Source organism: Nicotiana attenuata, chromosome 1, assembly GCF_001879085.1.
Source record: "Nicotiana attenuata strain UT chromosome 1, NIATTr2, whole genome shotgun sequence".
Classification (NCBI taxonomy): Eukaryota; Viridiplantae; Streptophyta; class Magnoliopsida; order Solanales; family Solanaceae; genus Nicotiana; species Nicotiana attenuata.
The window spans coordinates 99,517,390-99,535,855 of record NC_031989.1 but is presented as its reverse complement, the minus strand read 5'-3'; the positions used below and the strand labels follow the sequence as shown (position 1 = coordinate 99,535,855).

Sequence of the window (18,466 nt, the reverse complement as noted above, 5' to 3'; positions counted from 1 at the left end):
AGATTGTGAGACCAACTGGTCGAACAGAAACGAAAGTTGACTATAATGATCCGGGAGTCCCGTGTGAAGGGCTCTCGCTCAACGAATCAAAAGTACGCTAGGGATAACATACTGATGACTCCGGAGAACTCTTATCGATGAAGTCATTTGGTACTTGATGTCGACTCATTACACCTTTCAATAATATCCACTATTTCAGTTTGCATACATGTGCACATACAGGACAAAAATAACCAAACAAATAAACAGCAATTGAAATCGAAATCCTTCCGAAATAGGAAAAGTAAAAGAAGGATCTTCCGAGGTTTAAAGAGATAAAAAAACAGTAAGCGCAAAACCTAATAGAAGCAAAAAGAGGTTTTAAAAAAAAGGAGGTGAAACAGAGGCACACTAGACATAAATTTTATAATATTTGATTTATAATTTGTCAATAAAATTGTACACATGTTGCATTCTTTTTTTCCTCATTAGCACCTATTTTTTCTTCGACCTCCTATTGTATAACTTCTTCTTACTTTCCACACTAAACACTTGAACAATTTTTCTCATTTGATTCATTCATATGTTGCGCGGGCAATGAAGATCCAACCGACTCTGATGAAGTATTAGTTGAAGCGAACCGTTCAATTTCTTCTCTAGAGAACTCCATATCGCCTAATTCCAATCCATGGCAAAAAACAAAAGGAGGAAGCCCATTTCTGTTTCGATGAGTCGACGTAGAAATTGAACTCTCCACAACAGGAGGAACACGTTCCGGTGATGGCAATGCCGATGTTTTTTTGGCAAGAATAGCATTAATGGAGGACTCAGCCTGCATTAAGAGCCATTCAATCGTGCAACCAACCGTCTTATGTCCAAGTTTTTCCGTTAGCGAAAAAACACGTTGAGCACATGATGTAGGAAGTCGAATTCGTCGATCTTTTCCATTAACCTTCAAATGGCGATCACGAGTTCTCGTGCTAGGGCGATTGCCAGGAGGAGGAGGAGGAGGAGGAGAGGCGTCCATAAAGGTTATGGCTTTAGGAGGAAATATTTAACGAAATGATCGCCTTATATAAAAAACAGAGTAGAAACTCGTAGTTAGGTTATTAAATGTTGTGTTTATTTATATTTGCGAAATCTACTTGAATAAACTTTGGACTTAGAGTACATAAATATATAGAAACTAGTTAATGATTTTTAGGTATATATTGTATTCTTTTTCAAAAATGATTATCAAGTAAGAATGTTGAAAGATTTGATACCTTAATTATTTGTGTCGAAACATCTATTTCATATATATATACAACAACAACAACATACCCAGTATAATCCCACGAGTGGGGTCTGGGGAGGGTAGTGAGTACGCAGACCTTACCCCTACCTGGAGAGGTAGAGAGGCTGTTTCCGAAAGACCCGCGGCTCAAGAAAAGGCGTAAAATAAGAATAGGGGAGAAGAAGAGGAGGAAAGAGGAGGGGAGGGGGGTGGGGGTGGAGAAAGGCGATAAGCAAAGAGGATAAAAACTAGCATCAAATAGTAACCATCAAAGATCAACAATATCCAGTAAAAAGGAAGAAAAAGTAACATCAAACAGTGACAATCAGAGAGCAACAATCCCAGTAGCAATTTACAAAAACAAAGGACATGGTTGCAAAATACCAGATACAATAACAAACTAGACGGAAGTAACTTTCAACCCACAGCAAGAATATTACTAGTACTACTGGTGAACCTATGAAAAACTCGCAACTACCTGTCAACCCACCACCTTAATCCTCGACCTCCTCACCTTCCTATCACTAGTCATGTCCTTAGTTAGGTGAAGCACCGACAAGTCCTGTCTAATCACCTCTCNATATATATATATATATATATATATATATATATATATATATATATATATATATATATATATTCATATGCTATACATTGTAGCACATTTATGAACTATATTTAAACTGTGGCTATTAGACACATACAACTTATGTGGCACAGTGTGTGTACCAACACTTCTTTTAGGAGTGTGAGACTCCTAAAATTTTGCACCTAATAATACACCAACAAAGGCAACATTGAGAAGAAACATCCATAGACGAAGATTGAAGGGGAAACGATTTCCGGTGCGGTTGTTAATGGAGGCGACAATTGTAAAAATAGTGAAAGCGAAAAACTAATTAGTGTTCAGCCGCTGCGTTTTTTACAGTAAGGTAGAGAGAGGAGGGGGGGACAGAAAGGAGAGAAAAAAATTGAAAACAAATTTTTTGGAGTCTCACGCTCCTAGAGAAGTGTTGTGGTACACACACCACTTCTTTTAGGAGCGTGAGACTCCAAAAATTTTGTTTTCAATTTTTTTCTCTCCTTTCTGTCCCCCCCTCCTCTCTCTACCTTACTGTAAAAATGCAGCGACTGAACACTATTAGTTTTCCGCTTTCACTATTTTTACAATTGTCGCCTCCATTAACAACCGCACCGGAAATCGTTTCCCCTTCAATCTTCGTCTATGGATGTTTCTTCTCAATGTTGCCTTTGTTGGTGTATTATTAGGTGCAAAATTTGTAATTTATGCAGGAAGGAAGCACTATGGAAGATGCAAAATTCTTGAAAAATATTTAAAGAAGTATTGAAATATATAGAAAAGGCCAAAACAATTAGTGACAAAAGATGAAAAAGATCGTGACAGTCTACTTCTGTAAAGGAGGTCTGAAATGCCCATGAATTTCCTGCATCTTTCTGAAGAAGAATGAATTAGTCACTACCAGAGTTAACCAGAAAGAATAACTAGAAAACACCATTGTCTCACCATTTTTGCTGTCGACCTCAACTCCCTCCATCACTGCCTCGCCAACATCACCATTCCTCTCACGTAACATACTCCGTCATCGAGCAACCTTGTGTTTGCCATAACTATGGATGTACTTTTCAGCAGCTGTTTTGTTTCAGCGCAAGAAGATTCGGAGAATTTGCCAAAAACTTATGTGTGTGTGTGTTGGGGGGGGGGGTAGGGGGAAGGGGTTACGGCAGCGGCAGATGATGACAATTCTATACATTTTGCTTTTTTTTTCCTGATGTTTTATTTATTTATTTTGTTTAAAAGCTTTTCTTTAACTCAAAAGCCACATGGCACTTATTCATTTATGTTTTGCCATGTCAGGCGCGTGAACTCCACCCATTATATCTTTTTTATTGGTTAGTCATGAGGGGTTTGATAGGTATTGATTGACTTATCTTGAAGTGTTTAATTGGAACAAGTCCTAGTTAAAGTGTTAAAGTGAAATTTAATGCCAACTTTAAGGGGCTCTATATGTATTTGGCCTTGTTTATATTTACGAAATCTACTTGAATAATGTCACGACCCAAAATCCACCAGTCTTGATGGAACTTAACCCAACCCGTTAGGTAAGCCAACTAATAACTAACCAATTTCAATATTTCTAATAAGTCAATTAAACAAACTAAATTATCTGGATCTATTACATTTTCGAGGGACTGGTAGTACAAATCATGAGCTTCTAAGAATAGAGTTTACAAAGCCGATATGAAGAAAAGACATCTTCTGTTTGAAAAGTACATAAAAAGAGTTTTATAAAGCTAAGGCTACCATGAACATGAGACAGCTACATCAGGGACACAGGTACAACTTCAAATCTAGCAACCCTCAAATGCAGCAACATCGGCATTCGCGATCTGCACGCAATGTACAGGAAGTGCAGTATGAGTACAATCGACCTCATGTACTCAAAAAGTAACAAACCTAAACTTAGGTTGAAAGCAGTGACGAGCGGGAACATAGGTCGGGTCCAAGACCAATATCCAATAATAGTTCATTACAATGTAAAACATATAAGTAACGAAGTAACTTAGAGATAAAGTGTTCAGCTTTTTCACAATTTTCCCAAAATAGTTCCGCATTTCAAGAGTATCAGTGAAAAATCCAAATTCTTTACTGAAAATGTCGTGTAATATGAGATAGTTTGAAAAGCTGTATTTTCTTTTCCAAAACTCCTTTTCACAATAATTAAGATGTTTCGTTTTATTTCCAGATAGCAAGTGTGAGATACATCTCTATGACCACATATCAATGTGTGTAAAATGTCATGAATGACGTGATACCGTATATCATAAGGAAAATGTGTCTCTATGCATGTATGCCATATATGCATGCCAATGCCATGTATCTCAGAGATGAATCATGTACTCACACTCTCAGAGTACTCAACCTCACTGTATCACACTTTCCACTTATCATGCTCAACCACTCGGTACTGTATATGGCCCATACGGCCCAGAGAAATCCATCCCGGAACATATACAATACTGACGATAAGTCACCTAGTACCGAGGAAAGGCCATTCCGGGTCTATGGAGAAGATCCATCTCCAGGTATATATATAAATGCTCAATCACTCAGTACTGTATATGGCTCGTACGGCCCAGGAAAGATCCATCCCGGAATATATACATTACTGACCATCAGTCTCCAGTACCGAGGAAACATGCCAATCCAGCCTCATGGAGAAGATCCATCTCCGTACCAAAGGAAGATCCATCCCTGAATATAATCAACCGCGCCCACTGTGGGTGTGCAGACTCTGGAGGGACTTCTACGGCCCAAGCGCTTAACAAGCCAATCATGGTATAAATCAATTAGGCCCTCAGCCTTACTCAATAAACAATAAAATATGCTGTGGCGTACAGCTCGATCCCATAACTGTCACTCATAATCAGGCTCTCGGCCTCACTCAATCATCAGTCTCTCAAGTCTCACCCACGGGCTCACAATGTCACGAAAACTGACCCGGAACAATGAAAATGATGTATCAATAAGTAACAACTGAGACTCAGATATGATATGAATGCATGAATGTGACTGAGTACAAAATATCAATGAATTCAATAAGATGACAATAAGAAAAGACCTCTATGGGTCCCAACAATATCGGCATAAAGCCTAAACATGATATCTAGCGTGATATACAACTCATTTATTTTATCACATGGTGAAAACACAGATATCAATAAAATAGGGCCACTAATTCAGTGCCCTGGAAACAACAGAGTCACAACTCACAGGGTGCACGCCCACACGCCCGTTACCTAGCATGTGCGTCACCTCAACATCAATCACATAGCACGTAAATCGGGGTTTCATACCCTCAACACTAAGTTTAAAAGAGTTACTTACTTAAACAAGCCAATTGCGACACCGAGCAAGCCAAGCGACGCTCCAAGAATGCCATCACACGCGTAGCGACCTTCGAACGACTCAAAACTATCCAAAAGCAACTCAAATACATCAGATAAACCCCAAGGAAGCAATTACAATAATAAAGATCGAATAAATCAAATCTTAAATCCGATCAAAAATCACACCCGGGCCCACGCCTTGAAATCCGATAAAACTCACAAAATTCGATAACCCATTCAATTACAAGTCCAACCATACTTGTTTCACTCAAATCCGACTCCAAATCGATATTCAAATCTCAAAAATTCGTTTTATGAAATTTCTACAATTTTCCCCAAATTTCCATCTCAAAAATACTAATTGAATGATGAAGACAATGATATATTCATGTATATTAACCATTTCCGAGTTAGAATCACTTACCCCGATAATTTTCTTGAAAAACCCACGAAAAATCACCACAAACCGAGTTCCCAAGGTCCAAAATGTGAAATAAAACCCTAAGCCTCGCTTATATAGTACTTCCTATGAACTTCATTGTGTGGTTCACACAATTCTGCTGCGGCCGCACTCTGCCAATCTCTGCGGCCGCACAAAAATCGTGCGGCCGCACACCACAGTTTTTCCTCCATACCAGGCTTCCGTATTTTGACCATAACTTTCTCTAGATATGTCTAAATTATGACGTCTTTACCTTTTTGGAACTAGACACGAAGGGCTACAACTTTGTTTTTGAATCATCTCAAAATTCCTTGTAGAGCAAAAGATATAAGCTTCCGAAGTCGGACCGGCTAATCTGTAGAATCTCCCTAGAGTGCGGCCGCAGACAAAATTGTACGGTCCACACTCCTCCTCTGAGGTCTGCACTTTTTTGCTGAAGTCCGCACCTCAAAATGCGCGATCCGCACTCCCAAAAGTGCCATAACAATATCAAAGTGCCGAAATGCCCGGACTCGCTCAAAACTCACCCCGAAACACACCCGAGGCCTCCGGGACCTCAACCAAAGGTACCATCAAGTCCCAAAACACTATATAAACTTAGTCGAGCCCTCAAATCACTTCAAACAACAACAAAAATATGAATTGCACACTAATTCAAGCTTAATGAACTTGAAACCTCAAACTTCTATAACCGATGTCGAAACCTATCAAATCACGTCCGATTGACCCCAAATTTTGCATACAAGTCATAAATGACATAATGGAGCTATTTCAATTTTCGAAATTGGATTTCGATCCCGATATCAAAAAGTCAACTCTCCGGTCAAACTTCCAAACTTAAATTTCCGAATAACTTGAAAATCAAAACCGGCAATTCACATAAGTCAAAATACATCATACGGAGCCACTCATGCCCTCAACTAACCGAGTAAAGCGTAAATGCTCAAAACGACCGGTCGGGCGTTACAAATAAACTTTGGAGTTAGAGTACATAAATATATAGAAACTAGTTAATGATTTTTAGGTATATATATTTTTTTTCAAAAATGATATTATTAATAATTTTATCAATTAAGCATGTTGAAAGATTTGATACTTTAGTTATTTGGTTTGAAACATCTATTTCAAATTGTATATATATTACATTGTCATTTTAATCTGTCAATGCTCATATGCTATATATTGTAGTACATTCCTTTACTGATATATGAATTAAAATCTATTAGTCTATCACTATTAGACTGTCTAGAAACACCAACGAAATTTCCGACACCGGTAAAACCCGGTGGAATTTCGATGGTTCTGGTATCCCGCTCCGCCAGCAAGGAGCGAAAGAACATAAATCTTTCTGGATATCATGAATATTCTTTCTCGTCTCTCTTCTATCATTACATGCATCAATGTTCTATTCATTTCCTATTCCTTTCAATTGATTTTCAGGCCCTATTATTGACGGTGATCAATATAGTTAAGGAAATAATAGGGAAAAATATAAAATTGAATGGTCGGCTGAAATTAATTGCATTCACTAGACAATAAATGCATAAAATATGTATACTAAATGTTTAACAACGTACTTATTTCAGTTGATTGAATGATCATCGGTTGACCGTCCCTATTTATTATGTATTGCCTGGGAATTAATACATATTTAGATGGTTATAGAACAACGTCACTTCTAACGTATGTGATGAATCTTTACGGCGGGTTTAAATGTGCGTTTAGGAATAACAAAGCCTTGACGTGATAACATAGCTCGGGAGAATATATCTAGTAAATTTTTGTAGTTGCTCGAAGAAAATTACGAAACATTAAGTGCTCGCAATCAGTAGAGAATGCATATGCGAAATTATATGAGACGTAGAAGGAAGAATTCTGACAATTAGAAAAATCATAACTCTAGGCCTCCTTAACCTTTTCTCCAATTTCATCCTTGTTAGTTGATAATTTTACTGCTTTCTAGCATTTGTTAGTTAATTTGTTAGAAATAAAATCTCAATCTTTATAATTTAGAAAATATTTAAACTCGTTCTTAGTGATATTGAATAGTTATAACTATGTCATAATTCTCTATGAGATACGACTCCGGACTCTTAGACCGGATTATATTTGCAGCGACCTCTTATCCCTTTTAGGACTAGAGTTAGGCATGATCAATTTTGGCGTCGGTTCTGGGGTACTATACGATGTAATTGTAGGTGTAAATATTTCTAGAGTTCAAGTTTGAACATTAGTTTATTTTATTTTATTTTTTTATTTTATTTGTGATTTGAGAAACCTGGCATATTGAAATTATGAGAGTTTGGATATTATTTTCTTCCTAAATATTTATTGTGGAGGAAATCACCCGTGGCATATTATCAAAATATTTTCAAGAGCGAATTATGTGCACCAACGAAATCCTAATGTGTGGAATGTGTGTGATGTGTGTGGAGGTCAAGATGGTCACTTTTATGGTTGTGCTTATACTTCTTATCCTCCCCAACCCCTTATTATGCTGGTTCTACTTTTTCTTGTGAAGTTAATAGAAACAAAGAACCTGAGGGTGCTGGCCTAACGGAGATCAAGGATATGTTATTGTACTTTTTGGAACAAAATAATGAGAAATATTACAAACACAAAGGCATGAGGCTACTATCCAAAGGCATGAGTCGGCAATTGACAACTTGGAGCTCAAGTGAGTCAATTGATTGAGGCTTTAAATGCTCAACAAATTAATATTGCAGATAGTAGCTAAGAAAAGCGTGAATTAGAGGCAAAAATTGAAGTTCTAATGGAGGAGTTCAGAGTAGAACAACAACAACCTAACCAACTAGAATTTGATCATGCCGATATTGTAAAAGTGATACTAGAGTCAACCGAAGACATTGAGGATGCATATTTAGTTGACTCTAGTGTCATTGGTGTAAAGAATATTAAATATCTCGAAGTTCATGTATTTAAGCGTGCTGGACCTCATTTCAAACACTTCTCTACATTGTATTCGGATGGTGAAATGAGAATAGATCCTTACAAGTGTAGAAAGGAGACAATGGAAGAGGTAGATGAACCATTTGTTTTGAAATTTTCGAGGCCATCTAGGCAAGGTGATACTTCTCAGCTGAAAGCCAAAAAGTGCATAAAAAATTATTTAATTTTTGGATCGCAAGAATTTATACCACCCCAAGAGCATAATCTTAATCTTGAATCAAAACTTGAAATCCAATTCATAAGTTCGAATTGGAGGCAAAAAGTGGTTAAGATCGTGCCGCGACTATAAATCAAGCGCTTGTTGGGGTATTTCAACGTTGCTAGTTCCTTTATTTTTGTTTTTTTATTTTTTATTTATTTTTGTAGTGTCATTTTTTAGTTTGTAGGTGTATGAGCATGGGAAGCGGCGCCATTCGAAGAAGGTAAAATCAAGCGAGATGGTTGGAACTAAGTGTGGATGCTCGCACAAATTACTACGCCTGAGAGAAATTTCAGTACCTCATGAGCTGTTAGTGCTTCGACCATTGGCTTGACAAGAAGTTTCTTTTACACTATTATTATTTATATTGTGCTTTGGGGAGAATGCACAATTTTAAGTGTGAGGTGAGGAGATTGCTTGTGTGACTTTCTATGCTGTTTTAGTTGTGTTAGTTTAATAGATGAAATAACTTTAAAAAAAATTGAACTTTTTCCGACGATGGATCTTCTAGACAGTTTTTTTTGAGGGATTAAAGTCTAAAAAAAAAATACAAAAAAATTAGAAAATAGAAATTTTTATTTTTATTTTTCTTAGGTAGTAATAATCCTCCGCGATTTTTCTTTTCGCATCAGATCTTTTCCATGAGATGTAATTTGAACCAGATAGTAGTTTTTAAATTTTTTAAAGTAGAGTAGGATTTAGAAATAAAGGGAGGAGAATGATGTGATTCACGCCTTTTGACTTGTTTGATGGTAGCATACCCAGGCATATTGGCATGTGTTTCCCCTTTCCTTTATTTTAAAGATTTAATGATACCCTGATACAATTGGATAACATGTTTCATGACTCATGTCGCTCATTTTCTTGAATGATGTTCACTTAGTGCTTTATGCGTAATATTTCCTGGCTCTGTAAATACTTGCTTGATTTGAGAGTCGAAATAAGACTGTCCTTATTGAGTCATGTGTGAAGTGAGTTCTTAGTATAGTCCATGTTATTACATTTGAGTCTAGAACTTGCCCGGAATGTGAGTTGAAGTGAAATCCTGGGTGTTGCTCAGTTTAAAAAAAAATAATTTTAAGCCTTCTTTGATCTTTTGAGTTTTGTTACCTATCACAAATAAAGTCATCCCTCGTTTATCCTTTTGAGCCTTTAAGCCTTTCTTTGGCACCCGCGTTACAAGCCAATACCCTTTTTGTCCTTAATTGAATTGTCTGATCCTTTTACCTCTTAGAGTATTTGAATTTCAAAGATAGCGCTAGAGAAAAGTAATGAGGGAACTTGGAATAACTTTTGAGTGGAACCAATAGAAGAAGAAAGGTACACTTATATTTTTAAGGAAACACCGCCTAGCGATGAGGGCAAAATAAGGAGAAAAAAGGAAAAAAAAGAGAAAAGAAAGGTAGAAATATAAGTTGAAAAAAAGAGAGAGAAATAAATCATGTGGCAAAAGAAATAAATATATTGTGTCCTAGCTAGTGAGTGTAAGTTATAGTAGTGCTTAAAAAAGAAAATATATTTGTGGGGGTGATCTTGCTTGTGAATTTGAAGTTGGGTTAAAAAAAGCGAGCTTTAAGTAATATATGATGTGCTTAAGAGGGTTAGCCACTATTATCTATATTTATCCTACCCCTCCCTTAGCCACATTACAACCATTTTAAAGTCCTAGTTGATTTTAGACCGAGGGGGTCTACATTACTATAGGTTTGCATAAGGGGCAAGCCTATAGTAATATTTTGCATGCATGAGACTTCTTTGTGAGAGTGGGTAATTCTTTAAAATATGTGGATCCTTATAATATATTCGATCATTTGATTTGGATGCGTGAACTGCTTACTCTATTGCTTTTGTTGTGAGGGAACATGGTTTCACGATGGATACATAATATTAATAGACTTCTCTATTAGGCTAATTATTCAAGCCTTGAGTGCATAGTGATATTGAGTTGGTTTTCGAGGCTAGATGTCACGACCCAAAATTCACTAAAGGTTGTGATGGCGCCGGACACCACTGTCAGGCAAGCCAACACCATATTACTAGTAAATTCTCGTTTTAATATTCTCCAATCATTTCTTCATATTCTTGATAGGAGAGTGTCGAGGTCGAGTATTAAGGTAGAAGGTTAGTAGGTAGTTTATAGTTGTTCACCGATAGTCTTAGTAGTATGCACGTCCCTTCATATAGATTTTTATTATGTTATGTGGTTTTGTTCGCCTCAGGTATTGTATTCCCTTTTGCTATTATTTGGTACCACTTATCCTTTATCTCTCCCTTTTTCTTTTATCTTCCATCTTTCTTCCTCCCTTGCTTTCCTCTTCTTCTTCTTGCCCTTCCTGAGCCGAGGGTCTATTGGAAACAACCTCTCTATCTGCAATAGGTAGGGATAAGGTCTGCGTAAAGACTACCCTCCCCAGACCCCACTTGTTGGGATCAAACTGGGGTTGTTGTTGTTGTTAATATTCTCAAATCAATTCTTTTAAACATTTAAATAATGGATAATAAACTTCATTAGATAATTAATGATATCTTTACAAAATTTATTTACTGAATAATCCCGAAATCCTTCCAGAACCCGGTGTCACAAGTGCATGAGCAATTACTAGGAAATCTAATAAAGTACAATTGCTGTCTAGAATACAAACTTGGACAGAAAGTAAATATAATACACCGAAAGAGACTCTGTTGGCTGCAGGTCGTCTCGAGAAATGCAGCTCACCTAAGTCTCCGTATCATCCATGCTGCTACGCCCATTAGGCCACTAGAGGTACATGTGCCTGTGCAATAAAAATGCACAGCAAGTGTAGCATGAGTACAAAAACAATGTGCACTTAGTAAGTATCCCGTCTAATCTCGAAGAAGTATAGACGAGAGTTCGACTTTGACACTAACTAATGGTCCAATAATATCATTACCGTAAAGAAGTGAATAAGTATGAAACAGGGCGAATATATGAAACAAACATGTATAAAACACAATAATACCATCCCCTTTCTTCATAATTTTACTCAAGTTTTCAGCTAACAAGTTTCCCTCCGTAACCAGAGCATATATGTACAATTATAGTGGTTTCCGTCAAGGGAATTATCAGGATTCAATTCAGGGAAAAATCCCTCATATACACCGGCTTCTGGCCAAGTGTTATGCACGATTTCAAGAGTATAATACATATGTATATATATAGGAACTGTCGAGGCGTACGGCCCAATCCAACATAAAAGTAAATTGTGCACTGCCGAGGGTCGAACGACGCGAACCATAGATGCATCTATAACCTGCCGAGGCGGTCGGCCCGCTCCCATGAGAGTAGTAGAAGTAAATACCTCGCTCGCGAATCATACGTGCGACTCGGTCAAATATAGATTTAAGGAATTTCTCCGCTCGCGAATCATACATGCGACGCGGTCAAATATAAATTTAAGAAATTTCCCCCGCTCGCGAATCATACATGCGACGCGGTCAAATATAAATTTATTAACAAATCAAAATCCTTTTCTTGATCCTTTTCAAAAATAGAGACAATTCAACGTGAAGCTTTTAAGGTAATTTTCTCCGCTCGCGAAGCATACATGCGATGCGGTTACACATAGATTCCTTAATTTCTTATAAGTTTCCTCAATTCTTTTTGAAAGTACAAAGTTTAACGGTAACACTCAAATTCTTAAATTCCTCAATTTAAAATACATTTCAACACAATTATTATGCAACCTCAATCTTATTTCTTCTCAAGGCAACAACAACATCGATCAACAACAATATCAACAAAGCATGATGTAACCTAGGATTACATAGACATAGGAATAATAGTAGCTATGCACGGACTCTCGTCACCTAGTGCGTACGTAGCCCCCACAAATAGAAGCACATATCCAATTAATTGTAACGACCCAACACATTGCTAGGCAAGCCCGACCAATTATCAATCACAACCCCTCTCGTATAGAGTTCATTACCAATTAACATGGTTTAAATGCCAATTTAACATAAATAGAAGTTCGAAACAGAAGATAAAATGTGCGGAAATCATGATAACGTCACTACATAGCCCACCGATCCGATGTCACAAGTCAAGAGCCTCTATCACAAGATTTCAACAGCCTAATACAGAGATAGTCTAGAATACTGAAAAGTAAAAGATAGAGGGAGAAATCGGGTCTGCGGACGCCATGCAGCTACCTCGATGACTCTGGCGGATGATAATCAGCAAGAAAACTCCCACTATGCCTCGGGAACACCTGGATTTGCACGCAAGGTGCAGGGAGTAATGTGAGTACTCCGACCCAGTGAGTAATAAGCATAAATAATGACTGAGAATAAGAAATCCTGAAGAAGCACAGTGTAATCTATAATGTGGCAGTTTAAAACAAGTAAATGAAATCAATAAACCAGTGAAGTAGAAACATGGAAATGCTACGGTAGATAAGCAAATAAATGATAGCCAAATAAAAGAATGCAACTCATAGTACAGTACTCTCAAGTACCCGCTGCGGCGTGCAGCTCGATCCATTTATTTATCGTCGACGGCGCTCACTGGGGGTGTGCAGACTCCGGGAGGGGCCCCTTACGGTCCAAGTGCAATAACAAGCCATCTCGTGGCATCAACTAGGCCCTTGGCATCATATCAATATCAATAAAAATACTGCTGCGGCGTGCAGCCCGATCCCATACTCAGTCCAGAAATCACATAAGCCCCTCGGACCATAATAAAGTAGTAGTTCTCAGCCTAAAACATCATTAGAAATATCATTTAAGTTTCAAATCTAAGTAAAAGTGGCTGAGTTTGTAAAACGGTATTAAACAATAGGACTGAGTTCAAGTAATATGTCAAAATAGTGAGAAAACAGTGATAACAATCCCCGAAGGCTTCAAATAGTTGGCACGAAGCCTAAATATGACATTTAATCAATAAAAATGATGATATCAAATAAGCTTCAATCAATTACGTGGTAAAAACATCACTCGGGACGGACCAGGTCCCGATCCCCAATAGTAAACGACCCCGCGCTCATCATCAAGCGCGTGTCTCACCTCAATATAGCACTACGATGTGCAAATCCAGGGTTTCAAACCCTCAGGACATCATTTATTTTCATTACTCACCTCAAACCGGCCAAAACTCTAGCTCGCTATGCCCTTGCCTCTCAAATCCGCCTCCTCGCGCGTCGAATCTGACCAAAACCAGAGCGAATACGTCACAATATGCTAAAGGAACAAAACCCAATCGAAAAATATCAAAAATCTCGAAATTAGCAAAGCCCGAGCCCTGGGCCCACTTCTCAAAACTCAGAAATTTTCACATCAACGGATTCCTTATCTCCCCACGAGTTTATACATATCAAAAACACAAGAATCAGAGTACAATTGACCCTTCAAATCCCCAATTTTTGCTCTCTTAAGTTCAAGCCCTAAACCACCATTTTTGACCATTAATTTCTTAAATTTTGAGTCCTAATCCGTGAAATAGCACCATAGAATCGTGTTTTGGGTCCAAAAAATCCATACCTTATCGAAGCTCCTTGAAATCCCTCCTCAAAATCGCCCACAATTCTCCAAGTCCGAAGTTAGAAATGAGAAACCCTTCAAAATTCGCGAAGATGAACTTAAATACCTTCTGCCCAGTCATAACCGCTTTTGCGGTCAAAAACCGCTTCTGCAGTACCGCTTCTGCGGTCCTACCTCCGCTTCTATGGAATTCCTTAAGTCCAGCCTGACCGCATCTGCGGTCCTATTACCGCATCTGCGGCTCCGCAGGTGCGGCCCCCCTATCCGCATCTGCGATCCCAGCATTTCCCTTGCCTTTCCGCTTCTGTGACTTCCTCCTCCACTCCTGCGATACCGCTTCTGCGGTCCCAATTCCGCCGAAGCGGAAATACCAGAAGCAGCAGGGTCTGCAATTTTGCACAAGTCCAAAACTCTCTGTTAGCCATCCGGAATCACCCCGAGGCCCCCGAGACCTCAACCAAAAGCACCCACACCTCCTAAAACCTTATTCAAACTTGTTCCCATCATCAAAACACCTCAAATAACACTAAAACCATCAAATTACATCGGATTCAAGCCTAAGTTCTTCTAAAACTTCCGAAACACGCATTTGATCGAAAATCCAACCAAACCACCTCCGAATGACCTGAAATTTTGCACGCACATCCCAAATCACAAAACGAAGCTACAACAACTCTCGGAATCCCATTCCGACCCTTGGATCAAAATCTCACCTATCTACCGGAAATCGCCAAAATACTAGCTTCGCCAATTCAAGCCTAATTCTACACCGGACCTCCAAAATCACTTCCGATCATACTCCTAAGTCACAAATCATCCCCCGAAGCTAACCGAATCATCGGAATTCATATCCCAGCCCTCTAACACATAAGTCAACATCCAGTTGACTTTTCCAAACCAAGCCTTCCTTCAAGAGACTAATAGCCCGTTTGGCCAAGCTGCAAAAATTAGCTTATTTTGAGAAGTGCTTTTATTCAAAAGTGCTTTTCTCAAAAGTAATTTTGGTGAGAAGCAGTTTGTGTTTGGCTAATTAGTTTGAAAAGCACTTCCGAGCAGCAATTAGTGTTTGGCCAAGCTTTAAAAAACTGCTTCTAAGTGTATTTTTCTCAAAAGTGCTTCTCAAAAAAGTACTTTTGGAGAGAAGCTACTTTTTTCTGCTTCTCCAAAACTGCTTCTGCTTCTCCTCAAAAACACTTTTTTTCCTTCCAAAAGCTTGGCCAAACACCTTAATTTTTGGCCAAAAGTGCTTTTGGATAAAAAAAAGCACTTTTGGCCAAAAAGAAGCTTGGACAAACAGGCTATAAGTGTCTCATTTCCTACCAAAACCACTCCAAACCAACTCGAACACATAAAACACGGATAACGAAGCATAAAGAAGAAGAAAATGGGGAAAACGGAGCGGTAACTCGTGAGATGACAGGTCGGCTCGTCACATCCTCCCCAACTTAAACAAACGCTCGTCCTCGAGCGAGTCAAGAAACATACCTGAAGCCTCAATAGGTGAGGATATCTGCTCCGCATCTCCCGCTCGGTCTCCCAGGTAGCCTCCTCCACGGTCCGACCTCTCCACCGCACCTTCACTGAGGCTATATCCTTCGACCTCAACTTTCGAACCCTCCACATCAAAGGTCAAATCATCATCCAACTGGACCGTACTGAAATCCAAAACATGAGACGGGTCCCCAACATACTTCCGGAGCATAGAAACATGAAATACCGGGTGCACACTCGACAAGCTGGGTGGCAAAGCAAGCATATAAGCCACCTCCCCAATCCTCCTAAGTACCTCAAAAGGACCAATGAACCGCGGACTCAACTTCCCTTTCTTTCCAAATCTCATAACACCCTTCATGGGCGACACCTTCAGCAAAACCTTCTCACCAACCATGTAGGACACATCTCGAACCTTCCAGTCCGCATAACTCTTCTGACGTGACTGCGCTGTACGAAGTCTCTCCTGAATCACCTTCACTTTCTCTAAGGCGTCCTGAACCTAATCTGTCCCCAATAGCCTAGCCTTGCCGGGCTCGAACCAACCAACTGGAGATCTACATCGTCTCCCATACAAGGCCTTATACGGTGCCATCTGAATGTTGGAATGATAGCTGTTGTTGTAGGCAAACTCTGCAAGTGGCAAAAACTCATCCCATGAACCTCCAAAATCAATGACACAAGCACGCAACATGTCTTCCAATATCTAAATGGTACACTCGGACTGTCCGTCCGTCTGAGGATGAAACGCTGTGCTCAGCTCCACTTGAGTACCCAACTCTCTCTGCACGGCTTTCCAAAACTGCGAAGTAAACTGAGTACCTCTATCTGAGATGATAGATTCCAGAACACCATGCAACCGAACAATCTCCCGGATATAAATCCCTGCCAGCCGCTCTGAAGAATAGGTAGTACACACAGGAATGAAGTGCGCGGACTTGGTCAGCCGATCAACAATCACCCAAATAGCATCAAATTTCCTCAAAGTCCGAGGAAGTCCAACAACAAAGTCCATAGTAATCCTCTCCCACTTCCACTCGGGAATATCCATCTGCTGAAGCAAGCCACCAGGTCTCTGATGCTCATATTTCACCTGTTGACAATTGAGACATCGAGCCACAAATCCCACAATATCTTTCTTCATCCTTCTCCACCAGTAGTGCTGCCTCAAATCCTGATACATCTTCGCGGCACCCGGATGAATAGAATACCGCGAGCTATGGGCCTCCTCCAGAATCAACTCTCTAAGCCCATCCACATTGGGCACACAGATCCGGCCCTGCATCCTCAACACACCATCATCACCAATGGCCACATCTCTAGCATCACCATGCTGAACTCTATCCTTAAGGACAAGCAAATGCGGGTCATCATACTGGCGCTCTCTGATGCGATCATACAAGGAAGACCGAGAAACCACACAAGCCAACACCCGACTGGGCTCCGAAATATCTAATCTCACTAGTCGATTGGCCAAGGCCTGAACATCAACTGCAAATGGCCTCTCCCCAACTGGAATGTACGCCAAGCTCCCCATACTCACTGCCTTTAGGCTCAAAGCATCGACCACTACATTGGCCTTTTCCGGGTGATACAGAATAGCAATATCATAATCCTTAAGCAACTCTAGCCACCTTCGCTGTCTCAAATTAAGATCCTTTTGCTTGAACAAATGCTGAAGACTGCGATGATCAGTGAATACCTCACAAGATACGCCGTACAAGTAGTGCCTCCAAATCTTCAATGCATGAACTATAGCAGCCAACTCCAAATCATGAACAAGGTAGTTCTTCTCATGGGGCTTCAACTGACGAGAAGCATAAGCAATAACTCTACCCTCCTGCATCAATACACAACCAATCCCAACTCTCGAAGCATCACAATATATGGTATATAAACCTGAAACTGATGGCAAAACCAATACTGGAGCTGTGGTCAAAGCTGTCTTGAGCTTCTGAAAGCTATCCTCACACTCGTCCGACCATACAAATGAAACACCCTTCTGAGTCAACTTGGTCAAGGGCGATGCAATGGATGAAAATCCCTGAACAAACCGGCGATAATAGCCTGCCAACCCAAGAAAGCTACGAATCTCTGTGGCTGAGGACGGTCTAGGCCAACTCTGAACCGCCTCTATCTTCTTTGGATCAACCTGAATACCCTCGCTGGACACCACGTGTCCTAAGAAAGCCACTAAACTGAGCCAAAACTCACACTTAGAGAACTTTGCATAAAGCTTCTCCTCCCTCAACCTCTGCAATACAACTCGCAAATGCTCCGCGTGCTCCTCCTGACTACTTGAGTACACCAGAATATCATCAATGAAAACAATAACGAACGAATCCAGATAAGGCCAAAATACGTTGTTCATCAAATGCATGAACGCTGCTGGGGCATTGGTCAGCCCGAAAGACATGACAAGAAACTCATAGTGACCATATCTAGTCCTGAAAGCAGTCTTAAGAATATCTGAATACTTGATCTTCAACTGGTGATAACCCGAACGAGATCAATCTTGGAAAATACCCTCGCTCCCTGAAGCTGGTCGAATAAATCATCAATGCGAGGCAGGGGATACTTGTTCTTAATTGTTACCTTGTTCAATTGCCTATAATCGATGCACATTCTCATTGTGCCATCCTTCTTCTTCACAAACAGAACTGGCGCACCCCAAGGTGACACACTAGGACGAATGAACCCC

At 39.6% G+C, this 18,466-nt stretch overlaps 1 protein-coding gene across 1 annotated transcript; it reads right to left on the bottom strand.

Annotated features, from left to right (window-relative positions):
* LOC109238890 (transcription factor TCP11-like) lies at positions 524–1,006 on the bottom strand. Its single transcript, XM_019405379.1, has one exon. The coding sequence runs from the start codon at positions 1,004–1,006 to the stop codon at positions 524–526; it is 483 nt and encodes a 160-aa protein (XP_019260924.1).